Here is a 23,488-nt window from a genome sequence, read left to right on the forward strand (position 1 = left end):
GAAAGTTTTTGTACATTAGCATATTGAAATAATGTCTTTAGGAAAAAAAACTTTATTTTATTGACCAGTTAGTCTATATCTACGATTTTAATATAAAACAAAAGACATTGTTTTATTTTTGTACAGGAATTACTCCAGGAAGAGACTCGCCAAAAACTGAACTTGTCCACGCGTTTGCGTCAGTTAGACGATGATAAGAACAACCTCCAAGAGCAGTTGGATGAAGAAGGAGAAGCTAAGAGGAACCTGGAGCGCCAGATATCCTCTTTGACAGTGCAGGTACATGCACCTACTTCAATTTCATTTGGGCCAGCCTAGACCATCTGTGTATTACCTTTTTAAACCAGAAAATTCTCTACACTAGCTGAAATCTAAAGCACATGATTGCAGCAAGTTTCTTTATAGGTTTCTCGCCTCCAATAATTATTTATCTGCCATGCTTGAATATAAGTTTCTTTGATTAAAATTATAGAATTTTAATTGGCACAGTAATGCAATGACTCTTCCACAGTGGGAGATATAAATATGAGATAGAATTTGAAGATGCACACGGCACAACTTGCTAGATTCTTACACTGCACAGATGTTTACGTTCCCTCTTCAGCAACACCCACTAAAACAGAGTAATTGTTCAGCTGCTGTTTGTGTGATCCTGCTGTGCATTAATTGGCTACCACATTTGTTTACGTAATAACAGTGGCTGCACTTCAGAAAAAATTCATTGGTTGTGAAGCACTTTGGAAGTTGCCAAGTACTAAATAGAGTTTTATAAATGCAAAGTCATTCCTTCTTACTTGAGCTTGATTTCCTCATAGCTGTCAGATGCCAAAAAGAAATTAAATGATGATGCTGCTGCATTGGAGGGTCTTGAGGAAGGAAAGAAGAAACTTCAGAGGGAAATTGAAGCGATTACCCAGAACTTCGAGGAAAAGGCAGCAGCTTATGACAAGTTGGAGAAGACAAAGAACAGGCTGCAACAGGAGCTCGATGATCTTTTAGTGGACCTGGACAATCAGCGACAACTAGTTTCCAATTTGGAGAAGAAACAAAAGAAATTTGATCAGGTAAAAGATTCCTGCAGAACAAACCATTTGTATTTGCTAACTTCAAGATAGGGAGAATTTTTTCTTTTTTGAAGAGCATTTACAAATTCAATGTTATATTGGAAATATTCAGCCTTATTTAATAGGACACATTAAACTATAGGTGTAGTGTGGCTAGTTAGCCTAGCAAATTTTTCTGTTCTAATAATAGATATTTTTCAGGATTAAATTTTGATTTAAATTAGATTAAAATTTGTGATTCTGTACCAAAATGTTTAGGATTGAGTTGATATAATTTTAATCATCTCCAGTTAGGACAAGTGTTATCTTCATTCTTTCAGATGCTGGCAGAAGAGAAGAATATTTCTGCTAAATTTGCAGATGAAAGGGACCGGGCAGAGGCTGATGCTCGTGAAAAGGAGACCAAGGCCCTGGCATTGACGCGTGCTTTGGATGAGGCTATGCAATCCAAGGATGACCTGGAGAGGGTCAACAAGCAACTGCGAGCTGAGATGGAAGATATCATGAGCTCCAAAGATGATGTGGGAAAGAATGTAAGTAGATATGCGAAAATGCAAGGTAGAATTCAATATGGGATGAAGACAATGAGGAAGAGGGATGTCATCAAAATAGAGACATCGTCTAATCATTTTGCAAATTTTTAGATGCATGTAATATTGACAACGCAGGCTGAAGTGCAGATTCAATTGCACAAGTGCACTTGGGTGTCTGTTTGATTGGAGTTAATAATAAAATGATCTTTAATGTTTGGAAAGAGCTAAACCCTTCAATCACTGCTTCAACAGCCATGGCTTTTGCCTGCCCTAACTAAATAGCATCTATTCATTCTCAGAAGGCTACATGTGGAAAAGGGCTTCATCACAGGAGAAAAAGACAAATTGGCAAGTCCAGTCCCATTCCGTTCCTGACCAATTGTGAAGTAATTCGTGGCCCACATTGCTGCATGGCAATAGGAGGTAGCAACCATGCTCATGATATGGGGAGCTAGTAGAGAAAAGACTTGGAAATTCCACCCAAAATAAAACTTAAATGGCACGCGCCCACACTTTCTCCACTCTGATTACAATATGTAAAAAAATTTCAATATCTAAGCCCTGTGAGATTGTGATTTAACATTTTATAAACAAAGTACAGTACTGATTTTTAGAAAATGATAAATAGAAACTAAAAATGCTGGAAATACTCAGCACGTCCGATAGCATCTGTGAAGTGAGAAACCGAGGGAAGGGTCAGAAATGAAAATTATACTTTTCTCTACAAAAGGGTCGTTCACTCTTTTTTTTTTCCTTTTATTCACCCAAATAATTCATTTCCACGCCTTATGCCTTTATACTGAAGGTCCACGACCTGGAGAAGTCTAAACGTGCCTTGGACCAGCAAGTAGAGGAGATGAAGACCCAGTTAGAAGAGCTTGAAGATGAGCTCCAAGCGACAGAGGACGCCAAGTTAAGATTGGAAGTGAATTTGCAAGCCCTGAAAGCACAGTTTGAACGTGATTTGCAGGCCCGTGATGAGCAAAATGAAGAAAAGAGGAGGCAGCTTGTTAAGCAGGTACAATGACTGACCAAAACTGAATTCATGAGCACAGCACATTAAACATCCGTGTTTCTGTCCTGATAAATGATCTACTTTGGCTTCAAGGTAACGCACCCATTTGTATAGGCATTGCTATATTTAATGGAAAATCCGATATTCTCTCCATTATGGGCAGAAAAGCACATGTCTTACTGATCTACAGGGACTGTACAACCATTTTTCACTTTTAAAATAGTATTTCAGGGACTTTAATAGTACTGAGAATCTGGAAAAAGTGAAACATAAATATGCAAAATAGAGACTCTTGGCTGTTTTTAAAATAGCCATTTTAAATTAAATTAAATTAAAATTTAAATTAAAACTCCTCATGCAGCACCAATACTGAGATTTGGCTAGCAGACATTAAAAGGTATTTTCGCCTGGTGGTGAGTTTAAAAAAAAAATAAGTGGAAAGAATTGACACGCAGAGATAGAGACAATGAAGGAGAGAAAACAACAAATAATGGGCTCAATTTTAAGAGGCCCTCGACATCGTGATCCATGAGGCAGTGCGGTGGGTGGGGGGTAGTGCTTGAAGGTGGCTTCAGATGAGGCCCATCCATGGACCTTGACACCGGCAAGGCCCAGCCCGATCTTCCTGGCGGCAGTGAGACTCTGGTGCCCCCACCCCCACACCGCTGGGTGATTGTACCACCATTTGCATAATTTATTAATCTGAATAACAATTAATCTGAGATTGAGGGCCTGCTGCAATCTTCAGTGAGGCGGCCAGCACTGCCGTACCTTCAGATCCCCATCCGGGGAATCACCGGCACGATGCTGGTAGGGAGTGGGTAGGAGGTAAGTTTATCAGTGCAGGAGGGGAGGGAATGGGGTCAAATACACGTAATGGGTGTAGGGGATGGTGGGAAGGGTTGAACCTTAAACTTTGTGCAGTTTGATGGAGGGGGTGGGATGTCAGATGTAAAAGTTAAGTGTTTTGGTGGGGGTGGGGGGGAAGGGCAAATAGTTGTCATAATTGTTATGGGGGGGGTGGGAAAGGAGCATAAGAAATGTATTTAATTTTGGTGTCTATTTCTTTTAAATATTTAAATAAGCCGGTAGGTCTGGCTGCCCATTAAAAATGCGTCAGTGCCTGCGCACAGGCAGCTGCCGCCATTGCCGGGGACAGACAGTCTGCCCCCTCCACGTGATTTTGGTGGGGAGGGCAGGTGTTGAGGGGGGTGGGGGAGGGGGCAGGTCGCCGAATCCAGCCCAATGTTACTGACGTGCCTGATTATGCATCATGTAATTTGTTTGTTTAAATTTCATACAAATAGATCAGAGTAAGAATTCTGGATTCTAGATTCAAGAATTTTGTAACTTATGTAAGATGAGTTGTGTAATTTGGGTTAATATGTGAAGCAATATCACCATGACAAAAATAGGTTTATTATTGAGTTCTTTACTATGAGTCTCTGAAATTAATATGAAACCAGACATAGAATTCATAGCAAAATATTCAGATATTGGCATGAACACCATGTTTCCATTGTTTCACAAAATAAAGTGTATTGACTCAAACACAAAACAAAATACTGCTGATGCTGGAAACCAGAAATAAAAATAGAAAATGTTCAATGCTTAGCAGGTCAGGCAGCAGCTTTGGGGAGAGGAACAGAGTTGACTTTTTCAGCTCGATGACCTTTCATCAGAACTAAATAAAAGTTAGAAATGTAATGGATTTTAAGCAAGTGAAAGGCAGGGGGCAAGAGTGGAAAAAGAACAAAAGGGAATGTCTGTGATAGGGTGGAAGACGGGAGTAATTAAATGACGAATGAGTCGGTGATGCAAGACCAACGGGAGTGGTAATGGGATAAGTACAGAAACAAAAGATGTGTGCAGAGGACATGTGAATGGCAGAATGATGAACAACTGCTGTCCAAAAGCAAAAACAAGAGAATAAAGTCGAAACCTGTAAAGAAAAAGGAAACAAAATGGGGGCAGAGATGATGGTCTGAAATTGTTGAACTCAATGTGGAGTCCAGAAGGCTGCAAGGTGCCTAATTGAAAGGTGAGGTGCTGTTCCACGAGCTTACTTTGAGCTTCATTTGAATACTGCAGGAGGCTGAGGACAGAGAGGTCAGAGTGAGTGCAAGGTGGAGAATTAAATTGACAAGTGACTGGAAGCTCAGGGTCTTGTTTGCAGACCGAATGGAGGTGTTCCGCAAGGTGGTCACCCCAATCTGCATTTGGTCTCCCCAATGTAGAGTAGACCATATTGTGAGCAGCAAAGACCGTATACTAAATTGAAAGAAGTACACATAAATCACTGTTTCACCTGGCAGGAGTGTTTGGGAGCTTGGACGGTGAGGAAATCGGAGGTAAAAGAGCAGGTGTTGCATCTCCTGTGCTTGCATGGAAAGGTACCATGCCAAGTGGGGTTGGTGTTGGGGGTGATTTGAGGAGTGGACCAGGGTGTTGAGGTAACGGTCCCTTCAGAATACTGAAAGGGGAGGGGAGGGGAAGAATGGTGGTGGCAAAAATGGTGAAGGATGATCTATTGAATACGAAGGCTGGCGGGGTGGAAGGTGAAGACAAAGGGAACCCTATCATGGTTGTATTGATTCTTGAGTTAGTAAGTTACACAAAAGAAAAAGTATTTATTTATTTGACACTTTGTAAGTACTTTCATAATCTCTTCTATGTGACAGAAATAAATCAAACATAACTCTACATAATAATCAGATTTCCAATCTTGAAATTTATATGCTTGTCCCATTTCAATTGTTTTTCTTCTTCCCCCCCACCCCTCTCTGCTGTGCCATGCACTGTTCACTGGCAGTGAAAGCAGACAGGTGACTCAGTCCAAGGTTTCTGCCCATGCTGAACTTAAATCAATTTCTAGGATATGCATGAGTCCACTTGGAGTGACACGCCCTCCTCCCTGTGAATTTAATTCTTTTATCCATGCACCTGTCTTCACTGGACCCTGTGTTCCTCTGCTAGTACACCTGAGATGGAGAATCATGGACATGATCTGATATCCCTCAGCATAGCCATGAAACCTTTTAGTACGATGCAAAATATGTTATCTCCTGCATGCATCTGTGCACAATATTAATTGTGGATGTCAATAAACATCAAAGCTAGGAATAGACATACAATGTAAGATATTTATATAGGATTTAGCACAGCATGAATAAACTGTGGTTAATAATTTTATTTAGAATCTATCTGAATACTTAATTTTTTTTAAACAGGGAAAATATAAAAAAAACTTAAATCACTTTTCTGCATGTAACTAAATGAAATACTGCAATATTGTTCATAACAATGGAAAGGAATTGGTTTGCTGGAATTTAGATACAATGAACAAAAGTGGTATTAAATATAAAGATAGGTGTACTCTTTTAAACATAGCAACTGTTATCCCTTCTACTTCAGATCGGTGTGTTATACCACTTCTCTGAGTTAATCCAGTGGCTTTATTAAGAAAACATTTTCATGGCCTGCAGGTAAATGCAGGTGACTAATAAAACGATTGAGTGTAGGGTTAGTGTAACAAATATTTGAAGGTAGTAACAGGGGATAAATATTAATATCACTACATCAAACTTCGTTTTACACTAAGGTCCACGAGCTTGAAACTGAACTGGAAGCTGAACGTAAACAGCGCACAGTGGCAGCTGCCGCCAAGAAGAAGTTGGAGATTGATTTAAGTGACCTTGAAAGCCAAGTTGAAATTGCCGTCAAGGGCCGTGAAGATGCTATAAAACAACTAAAAAAACTTCAGGTGGGTGAAGTCTGATCAACCAGAATCATTTCAAAACTGGTATAGTTAAAAACCAAGAATAAGCAGTTTTAGTGAATATGTGAAACCAGTGTTAATCATATGTTAAAATGCATAGTTTTGAAGCCTCAGCATTAAATGCTGAAAGAAGGTTGTAATATATTATCCAGATTCTAAAGAAAAATTGTCTGTGTTTATCTATTTTAAGACTGCTCATTGGTTTGTGTGAACAGTTGCTTTTTTTGTGAAGGTGGAGCATAAAATATCGGCCAGGTTTAAATCTCGGCAAATAACGTTTCTGCTTTTGTTCAACAACAGGCTCAGATGAAAGATTACCAGCGTGAATTAGAGGATGCCCGGAACTCCAGAGAAGAAGTCGTGGCTCAGGCTAAAGAGAATGAGAAAAAAGCCAAGAGTCTGGAGGCAGATCTTCTCCAAGTCCAGGAGGTAAACATAAGGAAATAAATAAGGTCATACTGGGATTTGCCCTAGAGTCTCCAGTCTGAAAGATATGTTAGTTATTTGGACAAGGTATGACCCCAAAATCAGGAGAAGCTATTAACACCACCAGATTATTGATTTGGAAGGAAGGAGGAGGCATATAATATTTTGGTGGTTTAGAATTGAGATGATAAGCAGTACATTGATAACAAATACCCAGAAACATCTCTTCCTTTATCTAAATAAGGTACAAATGCAAATTGTCAAAATCATCATCGGAGGGAGCCATTGTGCCTCTTGGTCCAATTAGTCCCACAGCCCTTCTGTCTTCCCAAAGACCGACAATTTTTCCCCTTCAAAAATGTATTCAATATATAGAAGTATAAGATTTAAACAAATTTCAGAACATCTTCAAGCCATATATGGCATCTTTTTTTTTGTACTGTTCTTCAAGCAAAAAAAGGAAGCAGACAAAACATTCAAAGCCTAAAATGGGGTTAATGTCTGTTCAGTGGGAGGCGCCTTAGAGCAGCAGCATTTGGGTTCTTGGAAAATGTGATTACCTCAGTAACGTCTGCAATGTGTAATATGTTTTATTTAAATTAGTTTTTCTCCTTCAAAGGATTTGGCAGCTGCAGAACGCGCTCGCCGTCATGCTGAACAGGAGAAAGAAGAACTAGCCGAGGAGTTAGCAGGAAACTTATCTGGAAAGTATGTAACCCAAAGATCTTTACTTTGTATTCTTACTAAAACGAAGTCTTTCAATTCTGTATTGACCAGCGACTCTCTTCTACTACTACTTCCTCCTCCTCTTCCTTGTCTCGCGAGACAATGGGTAAGTGTGAAGCAGCGCCTGGAGTGGCTACGAAGTCCAATTCTAGAGTGACAGACTCTTCCACAGGTGCTGCAGATAAAAATGATTGTCGGGGCTGTTATACAGTTGGCTCTCCCCTTGCGCTTCTGTCTTTTTTCCTGCCAACAGCTAAGTCTCTTCGCCTCGCCACTCTTTAGCCCCGCCTTTATGGCTGTCCACCAGCTCTGGTGATCACTGGCAACTGACTTCCACGACTTGTGATCAATGTCACAGGGCTTCATGTTGCATTTGCAGACGTCATTAAAGTGGAGACATGGACAGCTGGCAGGTCTGATACCAGTGACGAGCTCGCTGTACAATGCGTCCTTGGGGATCCTGCCATCTTCCATGCGGCTCACATGGCCAAGCCATCTCAAGCGCTGCTGGCTCAGTAGGGTGTATATGCTGGGGATGTTGGCCGCCTCGAGGACTTCTGCATTGGAGATAGGGTCCTGCCACCTGATGCCAAGGATTCTCCGGAGGCAGTGAAGATGGAATGAATTGAGATGTCGCTCTTGCCTTTCCCATGCGCTTGTTGATTTCTGCATTGAGAGACAGGTTACTGGTGATAGTTGAGCCTAGGTAGGTGAACTCTTGAACCACTTCCAGAGCGTGGTCACCGATATTTATGGAGCATTTCTGACGTCCTGTCCCATGATGTTCGTTTTCTTGAGGCTGATGGTTAGGCCAAATTCGTTGCAGGCAGCCGCAATCCTGTCGATGAGTGACTGCAGACACTCTTCTGTGTGGGATGTTAATGCAGCATCGTCAGCAAAGAGGAGTTCCCTGATGACCTTCCGTACTTTGGTCTTCGCTCTTGGACGGGCAAGGTTGAACAACCTGCCATCTGATCTTGTGTGGAGGAAAATTCCTTCTTCTGAAGACTTGAACCCATGTGAGAGCAGCAGGGAGAAGATGATCCCAAACAGTGTAGGTGCGAGAACACAGCCCTGTTTCGCACCGCTCAGGATAGGAAAGGGGTCTGATGAGGCGCCACTATGCTGAAATGTGCCTTTCATATTGTCATGGAATGAGATGATGATACTTAGTAGCTTTGGTGGACATCCAATCTTTGCTAGTAGTCTGAAGAGACCATGTCTGCTGACGAGGTCAAAGGCTTTGAGATCTATGAAAGCAACATAGAGGGGCATCTGTTGTTCACGGCATTTCTCCTGTAGCTAGCAAAGAGAGAATAGCATGTCAATGGTGGATCTCTCTGCTCGAAAGCCACACTGTGCCTCAGGGTAGACACGCTCAGCCAGCTTTTGGAGTCTGTTTAAAACGACTCGAGCGAAGACTTTCCCCACTATGCAGAGCAGGGAGATTCCATGGTAGTTGTTGCGGTCACCCTTGTTCTTATAGAGGGTGATGATATTGGCATCGCGCATGTCCTGTGGTACTGCTCCCTCATCCCAGCACAGGTAAAGCAGTTCATGGAGTTCTGAAAGTGTAGCAGGCTTGGCACTCTTGATTATTTCAAGGGTAATGCTGTCCTTTCCAGGGGCTTTTCCACTGGCTAGAGAATCAATGGCATCACTGAGTTGCAATTTTATTGGCTGTACGTCCAGCTCATCCATGACTGGCAGAGACTGGGCTGCATTGAGGGCGATCTCAGTGACAACATTTTCCCTGGAGTACAGTTCTAGGTAGTGCTCCACCCAGCAGTCCATTTGCTTGCATTGGTCAGTGATTATGTCCCCTGATTTAGACTTAAGGGGGGAGCGATCTTCCTGATGGTTGGCCCAAAAGCGCTCTTAATGCCATCATACGTTCCTCTCATAGTTCTGGTGTCGGAGGCCAGCTGAATACAACTGCATAGGTGTTACCAGTGGTCATTTGTGCAACGGCTGGCTGTTGTTTGTGCAGTGCTTCTTGCTACTTTAAGTGCTACGGATGTTAACTCGCTGGGAGCTTTCTTGTAGTTCAACAGTGCAATGCGCTTAGTGGCTATGTGAATCTCTACACCACATTAGTGATAGTCATCAAAGCAAATCAGTCACCATATCTGTGAAGTGGGGAATCATGTTGTAGATTTGTTTCCAAACCCACCTTAAAACATTACATTATACCAGACTTCAAACAGGATCCAAATCTTGCTGTGATGTAACAGAAGTGGTTTCTGGAGTGTAATTTGGGTGTAAATAATATCGATTGTTTGGAATTCAAATTCATGTTTAACTATCAAAATTGTAAAGAAAATAGCTTCCCCAGTTTTCATGAGATATAAAAGTTAAGTGTATTAAAAAGGCTGTAGAGCACATATAAAGCAGTTTATAATTCAATGTGATCAGGCAAAAAATCCAGCTGCATTTTTAAAATTTTACAGGTCTGCACTTTTGGATGAGAAGCGACGCCTGGAGACTAGAATATCACAAATGGAAGAAGAGTTGGAAGAGGAACAGGGCAACATAGAAACACTGAATGACCGTCTCAGGAAAGTTATACAGCAGGTAAAGTAATGGAGTAACTCAGAACCACATCACCACTGAGTCTTTTATTTGCTAGGTATGATCCCATAATCAAGATAATTGTACTGTAGATTATCCAGGTGATTAAAAAGGCTTCAAAATCAGTGACCTGTATCTAAAATTAATATATAAAACATATGGACATTGTAATTCCGTACTCTCAAACTAAATATTGTGAGTATCCCACAGAAATTTCCTGTAACTAATTAAATAGAAATGAGGCAACCACCACAAACTTTTCTTGACCGGGTAGTGATATTTTTATATGGGAAAACATACCACTGTGATGCTCACAGTAATTCAGGTCGGTCACAGTTTTTTTAAAAATAAGGACAGAATTGTTATACCATGTAATGCAGTGTATTATTCTGCTGCTAAACTGGGTGACTCTTCATTGCTGCATTCTTCAGGTAAACAAAAGTTTAATTGCTGTTTTAGTGAGGATTTGTTTTGAGTGGAGTGTGCAGCTGACTTTCATGCTGTTGGTCAATGAAGGACTTTCCTTTTCCTTTGGAAAGATTACTCTTGGATCTTAGTAAATTTGTAACAAAGTTTGGCGTCTGGGTGTGTGATGGATGCAAGCTAGACATAAGAAAATATATAATTTTACAACTCGCCCATGTTTTAAATAAACTGTAGCTCACCTGCACAACATAAAATGTAGATAACAATTAAATATACCTACACATACTGTCTTGCTTAGTTTAATGGTAAATTTCACATTAAACAAGAAAATGAAATTTATGAACCACGTTTGCAAGATTTTCTTTTTCTGCTCCCCCAATTACTTTATTAACCATCTACCAATAATGGATGACATTTCATTGTGACTAACAGAACATGCATGTCTGAAACTTACCCACCCCAGTCCAGCACTGAGGGAATTGTCGGAGGCACTATCTTTTCAATGAGATATTAAACTGAGGCCCTGTCTGCCCTCACAGATGGACACACAAGATTCCATGGCACTATTTTCACAGAAGAGCACAGGAGTTATCATGGTGTCCTGGCCAATATTTATCCCTCAATCAACATCACAAAAACAGAATATCTGGCCATTATCACATTGCTGTTTGTGGGAGCTTGCTCTGCACAAATTGGCTGCCGTACTTCCTACGTTACAACAAAGTCTACATTTCAAAACTACTTCATTGGCTGTAAAGTGTTTTGAGACTCCGGTGGTCATGACAGGTGCTATATAAATGCAAGTCAGCCTTTCTTTTCATTGGAACAGTACAGTGGCAGGACACTGGGTTTGATTCGCTAACCTGCATGTAAGAAAAGCTGTTGTAGGCTGTCTCTGATCCTGGGAGCAGCTGCCCAATATTTTTATGGAAAGAGAGGAATGGGAGAGATATATCCGTGAGTTCCAGAAATGCTTCAGAGGTTATCTACACCTTAAAGCCTTTGGGAGCTTGAAGTGATCCCCGAGTCCCCAGCCGCTTTGGCTTCATTTCACTTAGTTCAATCTTCACCCACATTACATATTTTTGTCGGGTTGAAATGTCTGTGGGTTCTCATTCCAGGAACAGTTCATACTCTGTCAGCAGCCATGGGTTTCTCATATAGGCCACCAGGTGGCACACTACACAGATCTAGTGTATCCGCTCAAATCAGAAAACAATTGCGTCAGCACAGATCCTCAGTACTGAATACGTTTGTTTACCAGCACAATACTCCACTCTCCAATCAGCACTACCAATAATAAGTACAATTAAATCACCCTTTCTCCATAATTCACTGCAGCAAGTGATCCCTCCAATGACTTGGAAGGCACCAAGTTTCTCCTGGATAAAAATGGATTCATATGGGTGACCAGTCTCTTGAAATTGCATGGAAAAGAAAGATTTGGTGAAGATAAAATAGTTTACCTATTTAGTTTATTCTAACACCAATGATATTGGTAGAACTAGACTAGAGAACCTAGCAAGATACGTTGCTCATTGTGTACTGTTAAGCCTTTTTCAATAGGATTCTCAGAACAAATGTTCTGGAGATTGATTTTGGGTGTAAAACCTGAGTGCAGGTTAAACTTGATTTTTAAAATAACACTTGTCATTCAGGAAAGGCATCCAAAACACACAATTACCGTTGTGTGTGTGGACTAAAGTTGGACAGTATAACAATCATACAAACATCATTAAAGTTTCTGACGCAATTGTAAAATGAATTTAAAAAGGAAAATTCAAAGTTCCATGCAAGATGAAAATACCCTATCTAAATAAAATCATTGTTTCCTGTTGCAGTTATTTTTCTGCCATTTATGTTTGTGAATTTTGACAACATTTCTTTTTCATTGTTAGTCTGAACAGCTGTCTAATGAACTGGCTGCTGAACGCAGTGCAAATCAGAAGAATGACAGTGCTCGCCAGCAGCTCGAGAGGCAGAACAAAGAGCTGAAGGCCAAGCTGCAGGAAATGGAAGGGACAGTCAAGTCCAAGTTCAAATCAACAATAACCTCTCTGGAGTCGAAGATTGCCCAGTTAGAAGAGCAACTGGAGATAGAAGTAAAGTAAGTGCACCTGGCAAGTCTGCCCTTTTTCTTGTTCAGACATCTTTATTTGCCAGTGTTATATTGCATATAGTTTTCTTTCGTAATCTTAGAAATGATAAATCCCAAATATTCCGGATTTAAGATACTCCAGATTTCCCTTAGAAAAGCATTAAGGTTTTCATGGTGGGGGATCATCAATATAATCAAAATTCAATACCATTGTGGATCAGAGCTCAGTAATATACTGGGTTTAATTTTTTCCTTGCTATTCCTCGCTTTAAAAGGAGATAATAGTTACCACATAATGTAATGCAGTTTCAGGAATGTGTTGCTGTTCCCTATATATTCCTCTCAGCTGCAAACTACAGACAATTTGCCCACCACCTGCAAAGAAAGGTTACAAATTGAAGACTCTATTCCAGATAAATACACTATAAATATGAATAAGTAATAGCTGGCTGGTAGCTTAAGGAAATAGCTCAATTTTGGCAATTGCACGGCTTCCCCCAAACCATTTAAGCTTCATGCTTGTGGTTTGTGTGTTCAAGCCATTATGGGATTAAGCCTTTTGCCTCCCTGTATACACACCTGGATTATTATCCTACAGACTGTACATCTCTACAGATTGTGCACATGAATTCTTTGGCCTCCTTGTCTCGAGAGACAATGGGTAAGTGCCTGGAGGTGGTCAGTGGTGTGTGGAGCAGCACCTGGAGTGGCTATAAAGGCCAATTCTAGAGTGACAGGCTCTTCCACAGGTGCTGCAGAAAAATTTGTTGAATAGATTGGTTTATTTTAATAAGGCAATTCAGATGGTTTTAAAATCGAATAGCAAATTTCTCATGTTAGGAAATCTTGATGTCATTCAGTTAGATGCAAGTCTAGCACAAGCAAGACAAATTGTTCACTTGTTATCACTAAAGCCTGTTACGATAATGTTTCTTTGATCTGTTTCACATGCTACATCTTACTTTTTAGGGAAAAACAAGCAACCACCAAGGCAGCTCGTCGTACAGAGAAGAAACTGAAAGAGATCATCTTGCAGGTGGAAGATGAGCGAAGACATGGGGAGCAGTATAAAGAACAGGTAAAGCGTTGAACACTCCCCAAAAAAAAAAGCAAACTTGCACTTATACCGCACCCTTTGTGGCCTTAAACCACCCCGAAGTGCATCACATTACAACAGGGACAACACTGTTGTCTGTAGAGAAAAAGATTGGTATCAGAAATGTAGATTGAGTAATATATTAACTGTATTTCCTATCCCTTCTTGCAAAGGATAATTCAGAATTTTAGTTACAACCAACAAATTGGGCTAGTGCTCAGAACCTTGATAAACTTTATATATGTTAAGTATCTGTATAATACTGTGTAATTATTATGGGGCCAATAATGCAATTGGGGCAGATGGCAGATGTCTGTGATAAAAGGGGCAAAGGCCTGAGCCTGCTCTGTATCCAATATGTGTATGTCTGCATGATTGTGAAGCAGTTAGTATGCTAGGAGCCTATGCACCAAGCATGTACAAGGTTCATCAAGACATTTTAATGAGAGGTCCTCCACAATGCAGCTGGACTACCTGAGTCGATTTCAAATGGACACTACAACAAAGGCCTCAGGATTTTTTGCTTCTCTTAAAGCTAGCTCCTTTGTTTGTTGCCGTTACCTGCTGCTTACTTTACCTGTAAGGCTCCTGCTACAATTTCAAGCTAACCGGTGGTATTATCTTGGGTTCAGTGATGTCGGGCATCCCTATAAGCAGTTATTTTTATGGGGGTGATTTCCACTGCACTATACCTACTCAATTATAGCGTGACCCAAGGACATTACAATCGCATCTCCTTGTATTCTCAACTGGATATTTGTGCCTTTTGCATAAATGCTTGTTTAATCTCTCTAAAGAAACACTAATTTAGCAAACTGTAAATCATACAAGGCCTGATATGAATTGGAAAAAATATTTTTATTTCACAGTATGCATACAGAATGGCAGATATGATCGACACACAATTCAAAAATAAAACTTGATACAAAATAAAGAACAGGCCATGCTACCCCATATCTTTGGGTCATTTACACAGCTTAAAGAAGCGCTCCATGAAAACGTTCATTCTCTTTAAAAATTTGCCTGCGCAGCGTCCTATCTCAAAAAAAAAACTTTCTCCCACCATCTTGTATCGCTTTGTTCAAAGCCACATAAAACGTCAAATACAATAACTATGAGGTGTTTATCTATTGCTGAGATAAGCCAAATGAATTGCTTATTTACAATGCTTGGGAAAACAATAAGACTAGCTCATTAGCACCTCAACTATCTAGAGATCCATACTTACCTGGCAGGGGAGAGACCATGATCTTTGGCCTTTAATCCTGTCACAGGTAGGTTTTGAGTAAAATGGCTGTAACCAATTCTAGAGCTTCAGGCCGGGGAGTGCATAACACTGGGTGGTGGTGGTGAAGGATAAGGAAGGAAGTGCACCGGTTGACCGTACCATCTTCATTAAGAAAATTCTCATTGATTGCTGTGGATTCCAAGCTGCAGATATCCTCTGTCTGCAGGACTTCCCCAGCAGTAGATATTTTGACGTGACTTTCAACAACACAGCAGCATGAATCAAGTTCCTGAAGGTGTTCAAGGAGAAGGGAAACCAGGCGCCGCTGTCAATCCTAACGGCCGAGCCACTCTTCACGCTGCCGTCACAACGTGACCGGGTGGTGACAGTTCACCTCTACAACCCCCATGTTCCTGTCGTGGATGTACTCCCCTTCCTCACCAGGTATGTCGAGGTGGCCGGCAGCAGTATTGATGTCCAAATCCCAAATGGGTCCTTGACCAGTAAGCAGCAGGTCAAGGTGACCTTGAAGGTCGATGCCAATGGAGTCATCGTTCATCCTTCCTCCAGCTTCGCTATCGGCGGAAATCGAGGCTTCTTGGTCTATGTTGGGCAGCCCAGAGTTTGTCGCACCTGTGGCAAATCTGGTCATGTGGCAGCTAACTGCAGCACAGTCGTCTGCAAGAACGAAGGCCATCAGACCAAGGACTGTAAACAGAGTAAGTGCTGCAACCTGTGGTGCGGCAGGCCATCTCTACAAAACCTGCCCCAAACGCTGTCTCAGTTATGATCAGGCGGCAAGGTCCAAGGAAAGGTCGGGAGAAGGAATGGTGAATGCATCTGGTGCTGGGAAGGAGACAAGCGACCCTCTCCGCAGCGAGGAAAGTCTACCTGAGAAGGAGAAGAAAGGGGAGGCGGCTGCAAACGGCGACCCAACACCTACCATGTGCCCGGAAACCCCTCCTCTACAGATAGAATCAATGGAGGAGGAAGCAGCAGATGGACAAACTGGTCAGTGGCAAGTGGTACAAAGGAAAACCAAGAAAAAACCTCCCAAAAAGGAACAGACCACCACCCAAACCAATGGCAAGAGGAGGCTCCTGTCTGAGACAGACTACAGCAGCTCCTCCTCATTGGATGAGGAAGGGCTGGAACAACGGCACCAGTAAAAGAAGTGGCAGAACTCAAAGGAGCTGAAAGATAAAGCCCCCCCCCAGCTTTGGGGCACTGGAAGTTGTGATGGGCCCAGCGCGCTCCAAACCCAAAGCGATGACCTAGCAACATACCCAGCACACTCCAGCTCCGGGACACCAAGAACAAAGAAACATCTGGCACACTCCAGCTCTGGGAAGCCGGGAGCAGTGATGTTTTCGGGGAGGAACAGAGGGGAAAGACACCACCAGCAGAGGACAGCCCAAGCCTTGCTGCCTACAAGAACCCCACCCCCCCCACCACCACCGATGTCACCCCAGCAGAAGAAACCCTGCATGAGAAACCAGGAGGGGTTTCTGAGCCCAACGAACATGAAACAGCTTGTGTACACTATGGGTATGCAGGAACATATCGAACGACTGGGACTAGCAAGGACAAATGGTGTGGGAAGCAACAACTAAAAAATGGGGAAAAGATTGCTTCAATTAACGTGCATAATATTAAATACACTACGCGATGTGTTTCAACCTTGGACTACCTCGCCAAGGTCAAAGCCGACCACCTGTTTCTGCAGGAGTGTGGAGTACTACACCTCAGCACCTACAGGCAATGGTTGCGATGGTGGTCCCACGGGCCATCGATCTGGTCGGGGGTAACGATTTCCATTTCTCCAGCCTGGAGAAATTAAGGAGGTGGTGGGTGGTCGCCTCCTCGTAGCAAATGTAATGTACAACAATGCTCCGCTCCGGTTGATCAATGTGTACGTCCCGGTTCAATGCAGCGAGTGGCTAACCGTCTTCCAGCAGCTCCTAATGCTGCTGGTGACGTCCAGGCCGGTCATTCTAGGCAGTGACTTCAAATGCATCATCGATGCAGCCGGACAATCCGGCAGTGACAACAGCAAACTGGACGCTACGTCTAGATTCCTAATGGAAACAGTAAAAGATGCCAAGCTGCAGACTGAGCGCAGCATAGATACACCTGGTCAAGATCAGACAGGTCTGCCCGTTCCAGGATTGACTTCCTGTTTGTGTCCCATGCTGTCAGTCAGCTCCACCGATATCAAGTCGGTGTTCTTCTCCAACCACTGCCTCTTACTGGCTGACTGGCACTTACAGGACAACCAGCAGGTTGGCAGGGGGACATGGAAGCTCAATGCTGCAATGCTAACCCCAGAGAATGTTGAGGAACTCAAAAGGCATTACAAAGGTTGGAGAACCGTGAAATCGCTCTGAGTCTCCAGTTCACTGGTGGGAGGCGATCAAGGAGAACATCAAAAGGTTCTTTATGTTCAAAGGTGTTCAGAGGGCGACAGAGGGAAATGTCCTGACTCCAGAAAAGAATGTAAAATCTGCTCTGGCTGCAGTCAATGGGGATCGAGGTCGAGGAGGATCTCCAAGAGGTGAAGAGCCAGCAGGCCTTGCTCTTTGCCACAGGGGCTTCAACGATCATCTTCCGGTCCAGAGTCCGCTCTGTTGAGCAGGATGAGATGTGCTCACGTTACATCTTCCAAAAGGTACACACACACACAGCTCTGTGATCAGCAGCCTGAGGAAGAGTATGGCTCGATAACGTCTTCACAGTCCGACATACTAAGGATCAGCAAATCCTTTTATGCTGGGCTGTACGACGTGAAGCCCACAGACAGCACGGCTTCCCAGTCCTTCCTGACATCTATCACAGAGGTCTTAGCATGAGGGAAAGACGGGACAAACCGCTAACTCTGAATGAGCTGACAAATGTCATCTGGTCCTTTGAGACGGGTAGAACTCCCGGAAGCGATGGCTTACCGGTTGAATTGTATTCGGTTCTGTGGGACTGGATCGGCCCAGATCTGCAAGAAGTATACGAGAGTATGCCTCTGGCCGGCAGCATGTCAGATCCATGAGGAAAGACGAAATCACCCTCATCTACAAGCGGAAGGGGGAGGGCAGAAATCAGAAATTGGCGGCCCATCTCATTGGACAGAATCTTGTAGTCAACATTAAGCAAAGTCAAAGCCAGTCGGGTCAAGTCTGCTCTGGAGTTGGTGATCCACCCTGACCAGAACTGCACTGTACCCCACAGGAAGATCTCTGATAGTCTCGCGCTACTCAGGGATACAATCGCTTATGTACGGGGCAGGAGGGTGGACACCTGCCTCATCAGCTTGGACCAGGAGAAGGCTTTTGACAGGATATCGCACACCTACATGATGGATGTGCTCTCCAAAATGGAGCTTGGGGAGGGAATCTGCAATTGGATCAAACTGCTCTACACAAACATCAGTAGCGCAGTCTCAATCAACGGGTGGGAATCAGAAGGTTTCCCGATCCAATCAGGAGTCAGACAGGGCTGTATTCTCTCCCTTGTTTTGTTTGCTGTATCGAACCTTTTCTTGAGTCCATTAGGAAGGATGCGAGCATAAGAGGGGTGACAATCCCAGGCAGTGGAGGTTGTCGGGTAGAAACCTCCATACATGGACGACGATGCCGTCCTGCTTGGATCCGCTGTCCGTTCGCAGACTGAAGAGCATCTGCGACAAGTTCAAACTGGTCTCTGGAGCCAAAATCAACCATTGCAAGAGTGAGGCAAATGTTCTTTGGGAACTGGGCCGACCAATCCTTTGTTCCCTTCACCAGGTCAGACTACCTGAAGGTGCTGGGGATATGGTTCGGAAGGGCCAGGGCGTGCACCAAAACCTGGAAGGAGCGAGTAGCCAGGGTACACCATAAACTGAGCATGTGGGAGTAGCGATCTCTCTCCATTGTGGGTAAAAACCTGGTCATCGGGTGCGAGGTGCTCACGTTGCTGTATGTGGTGCAAGTCCGGCCCATACCCCACTCCTGCACCGTGGCGGTCACCAGAGCCATTTTCTGCTTTATCTGGAGATCTAAAATGGACCTGGTCTAGAGGGACACTATGTTCAAACCTCTGGATACGGGCGGGAAAAATGCACCCAACGTTGCCCTCATTCTGATGGCCACTTTTGTGTGCGGCTGCATCAAGCTGTGCGTAGAGCCCCAGTACGCAAACACCAAGTGTCAATACGTGCTGCGGTTTTATCTGTTCCCGGTGTTACGCAGGATGGGCCTAGTCACATTGCCGCGGAACGCTCCATTCAGTTGGACCGTACCACACCACCTATCCTTTGTGGGAAGGTTTCTGCACGAAAATACCTTTGACCGCCAATCCATCAGGCAGTGGTCTACACTGAATGTCCTCAAGGCACTACGGGAAAAGGGGATGGTGGATCCGGTCAGATGGTTCCCTGAGCAGACTGCCAAAGTCATTTGGCAGAACGCCTCATCACCAGAACTTTCAAACAAGCACCAGGACATAGCTTGGCTGGTGGTGAGAAGGGCCCTCCCTGTCAGATCCTTCCTGCATACCCGGAGTCTCGCCCCCTCCACACGTTTCCCTCGAGGTGGCTGCAGTGGGGAAGAGACTGTTGCCCATCTCCTTCTGGAATGTGTCTTTGTAAAGTAGGTGTGGAAATAGATGCAATGGTTTTTGTTGAGGTTTATCCCAAGCAGCTCTGTAATACAGGGGTCTGTGCTCTACGGGCTGTTCCCAGGGACGCACACAGATAAACATCAACTGCTGCTGGAGGACCATCAATTTGGTGAAAGATGCTCTTTGGTCTGCTCGCAACTTGCTGGTCTTCCAGCGCAAAGAGTTGTCCACGACCGAGTGTTGCAGACTGGCACATTCCAAGGCCCAGGACTGTGCTGACGGACGCACTAAAGCTTGGGGCAGCTGCTGCAAAGGCTCAATGGGGAAGGACCACTAAGGTCCTCCCACCAACTGAGGGGCTGGACCCATGGGAAATCCCTCGGGCTGTTCTTTTTTTTCTTTTGGGCCTCCTTATCTCGAGAGACAATGGATACGCGCCTGGAGGTGGTCAGTGGTTTGTGAAGCAGCGCCTGGAGTGGCTATAAAGGCCAATTCTGGAGTGACAGGCTCTTCCACAGGTGCTGCAGAGAAATTTGTTTGTTGGGGCTGTTGCACAGTTGGCTCTCCCCTTGCGCCTCTGTCTTTTTTCCTGCCAACTACTAAGTCTCTTCGACTCGCCACAATTTAGCCCTGTCTTTATGGCTGCCCGCCAGCTCTGGCGAATGCTGGCAACTGACTCCCACGACTTGTGATCAATGTCACACGATTTCATGTCGCGTTTGCAGACGTCTTTATAACGGAGACATGGACGGCCGGTGGGTCTGATACCAGTGGCGAGCTCGCTGTACAATGTGTCTTTGGGGATCCTGCCATCTTCCATGCGGCTCACATGGCCAAGCCATCTCAAGCGCCGCTGACTCAGTAGTGTGTATAAGCTGGGGATGTTGGCCGCTTCAAGGACTTCTGTGTTGGAGATATAGTCCTGCCACCTGATGCCAAGTATTCTCCGAAGGCAGCGAAGATGGAATGAATTGAGACGTCGCTCTTGGCTGGCATACGTTGTCCAGGCCTCGGGCTGTACACACCAGATATGGGTTTGCCGTAAAATGTACATGGCATGAAAAATGGAATGGAAGGGTTGTGAGGCAACTCACTCCTGTATTGAAGAAAACTGATTTCCTTTGCACTTTTTGGAATGTCAACTTGGTGCTGTTTTGAACTGGTTTGTAATGCATTTTTTTTTTTTTTTTACAGATTTTTATGAATACAGTATATTTTTGGGGGAAAAAACCTCAACTATCTCCTAGCTTTTTTTTTAAATGGTCTCAATATACTTGAAAATCCACCATTAACATAACACTTTTCCAAATCCTCAGTGGAAAAATTGTCAAAAGATTGAGGCGTGACAGCTGCCCAGCAGTGCAGTACTTTCCTTGATGTCTGTCTGAGCAGCAAAACAATGGACTTGAATCAGAACATTAAGCTTCTTAAAGCTGTATTTCAGAGCTTGGGGCCTAGGCAGCTGAGGCCACAGCAACTAATGCTAGTGATGAAATCAGGATACATAAGAGGCTAGAACTGGAGGAGTCTAGAGATCTCTGAGGACTTTAGGACTTGAGGTTAGAGATAGGGAGGGGTGAGGCCTGGAAAGATTTGAAGACCAGGATGAGAATTTTAAAATCAAGGTGTTGCTGAACTGGAGGCAAAAGATGATCAGTGAGCATAAGGGTGACAGGCAAATGGGATTTGGTGCAAGTTAGGATACTTAAATGTCACCTCCATTCATGCTGCTGTGGTGGCACACTTCATCATTAATGAATGGTTGTCTCCTCCAAACGGAATCACTCTACTCCAAGACCTTGTGTAACTGGATCTCCAGCACCTGGGTCTGTCCCCAACCATTTTTTAATCATTGGAGATTGTGAAAAGCAAAATTTAAATAATACATTTTTTACTTTGTTCTCCCTTTTATCTCTCCCTCTCTCGGTTGTATTTTCCTCTCCATTTCACTTTCTGTACGAGATTTTACATTGAATTAAATATTCTAACTCAAACTTCCTGGTTCAGCCTCTGAGCTGCTCATTAGCAATTCTTCAATCTGATTGATTGTTTAAGGAGATACACAGGTGCTGGCCCTGCGTCCAAGATCCCTGTAGAGGGCACCGTGTGCTTTTTGGCTCTCTAATTTACGGCACGTTTCAGTGCATAAATCCCATAGAAAGTCTGTGGGCAAATGTAAGTGTAATGAACAGCTCGCCACTGAGCAAAACCAGGCCCATATAGCCTTGGGTATCCCTACTTTATCCCATGTAAATTGTGTGTTTTTCCGTATCATAATATTGTTATTTCCTGATGAAGGGTCACTGACCTGAAATGTTGACTCTGCCTCTCTCTCCACGGATGCTGCCAGACCTGCTGAGTATTTCCAGCATTTCTTGCTTTTATACGTGCGAGAAGGATCTGCTTTTACAATATTACTATGGCATATACATTTAAAATATCTCATCAAATTGTTTTGACACTTCAGGCAGAGAAAGGCAATTCCCGCGTGAAACAGCTCAAGCGGCAGCTGGAAGAGGCCGAGGAAGAATCTCAACGGATCAACGCTGCTCGGCGCAAGATTCAGCGAGAGCTAGAAGAAGCCACAGAGCTGAATGAAACCTTGAGCCGTGAATGTAACACACTAAAGAACAAACTAAGGTAAATTCAACAGTCCAGCCTGACCCTTGGAGTAGGAATTCCATAAACAGATGGAATCATGCCATCAGTGTCTCAGCACAGACAATTTGCTGAGAACTTCCTCAGAGTTAATCCTGCTCCATCACCATAACTTCAGGAATTCTGAAGATAAGCAATTTCACCTACGCAATCTAATTTCTGTTGTATTTCCAATAAAGTTATGGTAGCCGAGTGCAAGTAGCTCTGAGGAAATGCCCGGCCTGTGGTAGGATTTACTTTTCCTCTAAGATAGCAAGTCAAAAATGTTGATGCTTGCAGAAAGAGTTAAAGGAAAAGTGTCATTTTGGACAATCGAGGTAAGAAAAACTTGAACAATATAAATTAAATAGGTCAAAATAATAATGTGCCTTTGCAATTGAGTGATGTACAATGGAAGACAGTAAAAATTCCAAATTTTCCCACAGATAAGACCTGCTAATTCTTTTCCCTTTAAAGGTCAAACAAGATTTGTTGCTGTCCTCCATCATGGATTTGGTTCAGCCAAAATATTTGAATTTTACTTTACAGCCTCATGTCTGCTTAGGGTGGCCAACCTTTCCACCTTGTCTGGGAGTCTCCCAGAATTGAGGTTCGCTGTCCTGGGCACTTCCGTGTGTTGGAAAAACTCCTGTTTCCGCTGCCCCTGCTCACCTCACCCAGTTGTAGCAAAGTTACGGTGTGGAGTGGAAAGAAGATTTCAATTCCAAGAATTGCATCTCTGTTCCCTAACAGCCTGCGAAATTTGTGATCAGGATTGAGATGGACATTTGAATCGGTGGAAGTGGGGTGAAGGGAAGCGAACAATGTGTCCTTTCTCTGTGACCCCAGTCTCCAGCAACTGAAAGGTGGGAGTGAGAAGAGATAGCAGAGGAGGCATCACTAGAATTTCAGGGAGGAATGGCTGGACCCAAGAGATTATTAAATGAAACAAACTAATACAGTGGGGAAATCAAGGAACATTAAAATATTTCCTGTAGTGCTCACCTGTCACAGAAGACATTCAGTGAGTCAGTACACTCTGAATGTTGGTACTCAAGGACCACTTGGGCTCAAAAATAAGCAGTCACAGGAATTTTACCCAGCAGTCTTTTAGTTTATAACTTTCCAGTCCTGGATACTAAGAATTATTATGACTGAAATTACTTAGACTCACTCTACCATCATGACCTCTGCATATGGCCAGCTACTATAATCCAAAAGCAAAATACTGTGGATGTTGGAAATGTGAAATAAAAACAGCAAATGCTGGAAATACTCAGCAGGTCAGGCAGCATCTGTGGTC

The 23,488-nt window shown here is 43.4% G+C and overlaps 1 protein-coding gene across 1 annotated transcript in view; it reads left to right on the forward strand.

The window, feature by feature from the left end:
• Positions 1 to 23,488, forward strand: part of LOC137383411 (myosin-11-like) — a 163,779-nt gene that overhangs the window by 135,444 nt on the left and 4,847 nt on the right. Inside the window, 11 exon segments of the mRNA XM_068056218.1 lie at positions 127 to 279; positions 816 to 1,064; positions 1,385 to 1,597; positions 2,403 to 2,615; positions 6,214 to 6,375; positions 6,691 to 6,819; positions 7,436 to 7,524; positions 9,993 to 10,116; positions 12,438 to 12,646; positions 13,607 to 13,715; positions 22,016 to 22,188. Of these exon segments, the coding sequence (XP_067912319.1) occupies positions 127 to 279; positions 816 to 1,064; positions 1,385 to 1,597; positions 2,403 to 2,615; positions 6,214 to 6,375; positions 6,691 to 6,819; positions 7,436 to 7,524; positions 9,993 to 10,116; positions 12,438 to 12,646; positions 13,607 to 13,715; positions 22,016 to 22,188 (1,823 nt within the window).

The sequence above is a fragment of the Heterodontus francisci genome, chromosome 24 (assembly GCF_036365525.1).
Source record: "Heterodontus francisci isolate sHetFra1 chromosome 24, sHetFra1.hap1, whole genome shotgun sequence".
In the NCBI taxonomy this organism is placed as follows: domain Eukaryota; kingdom Metazoa; phylum Chordata; class Chondrichthyes; order Heterodontiformes; family Heterodontidae; genus Heterodontus; species Heterodontus francisci.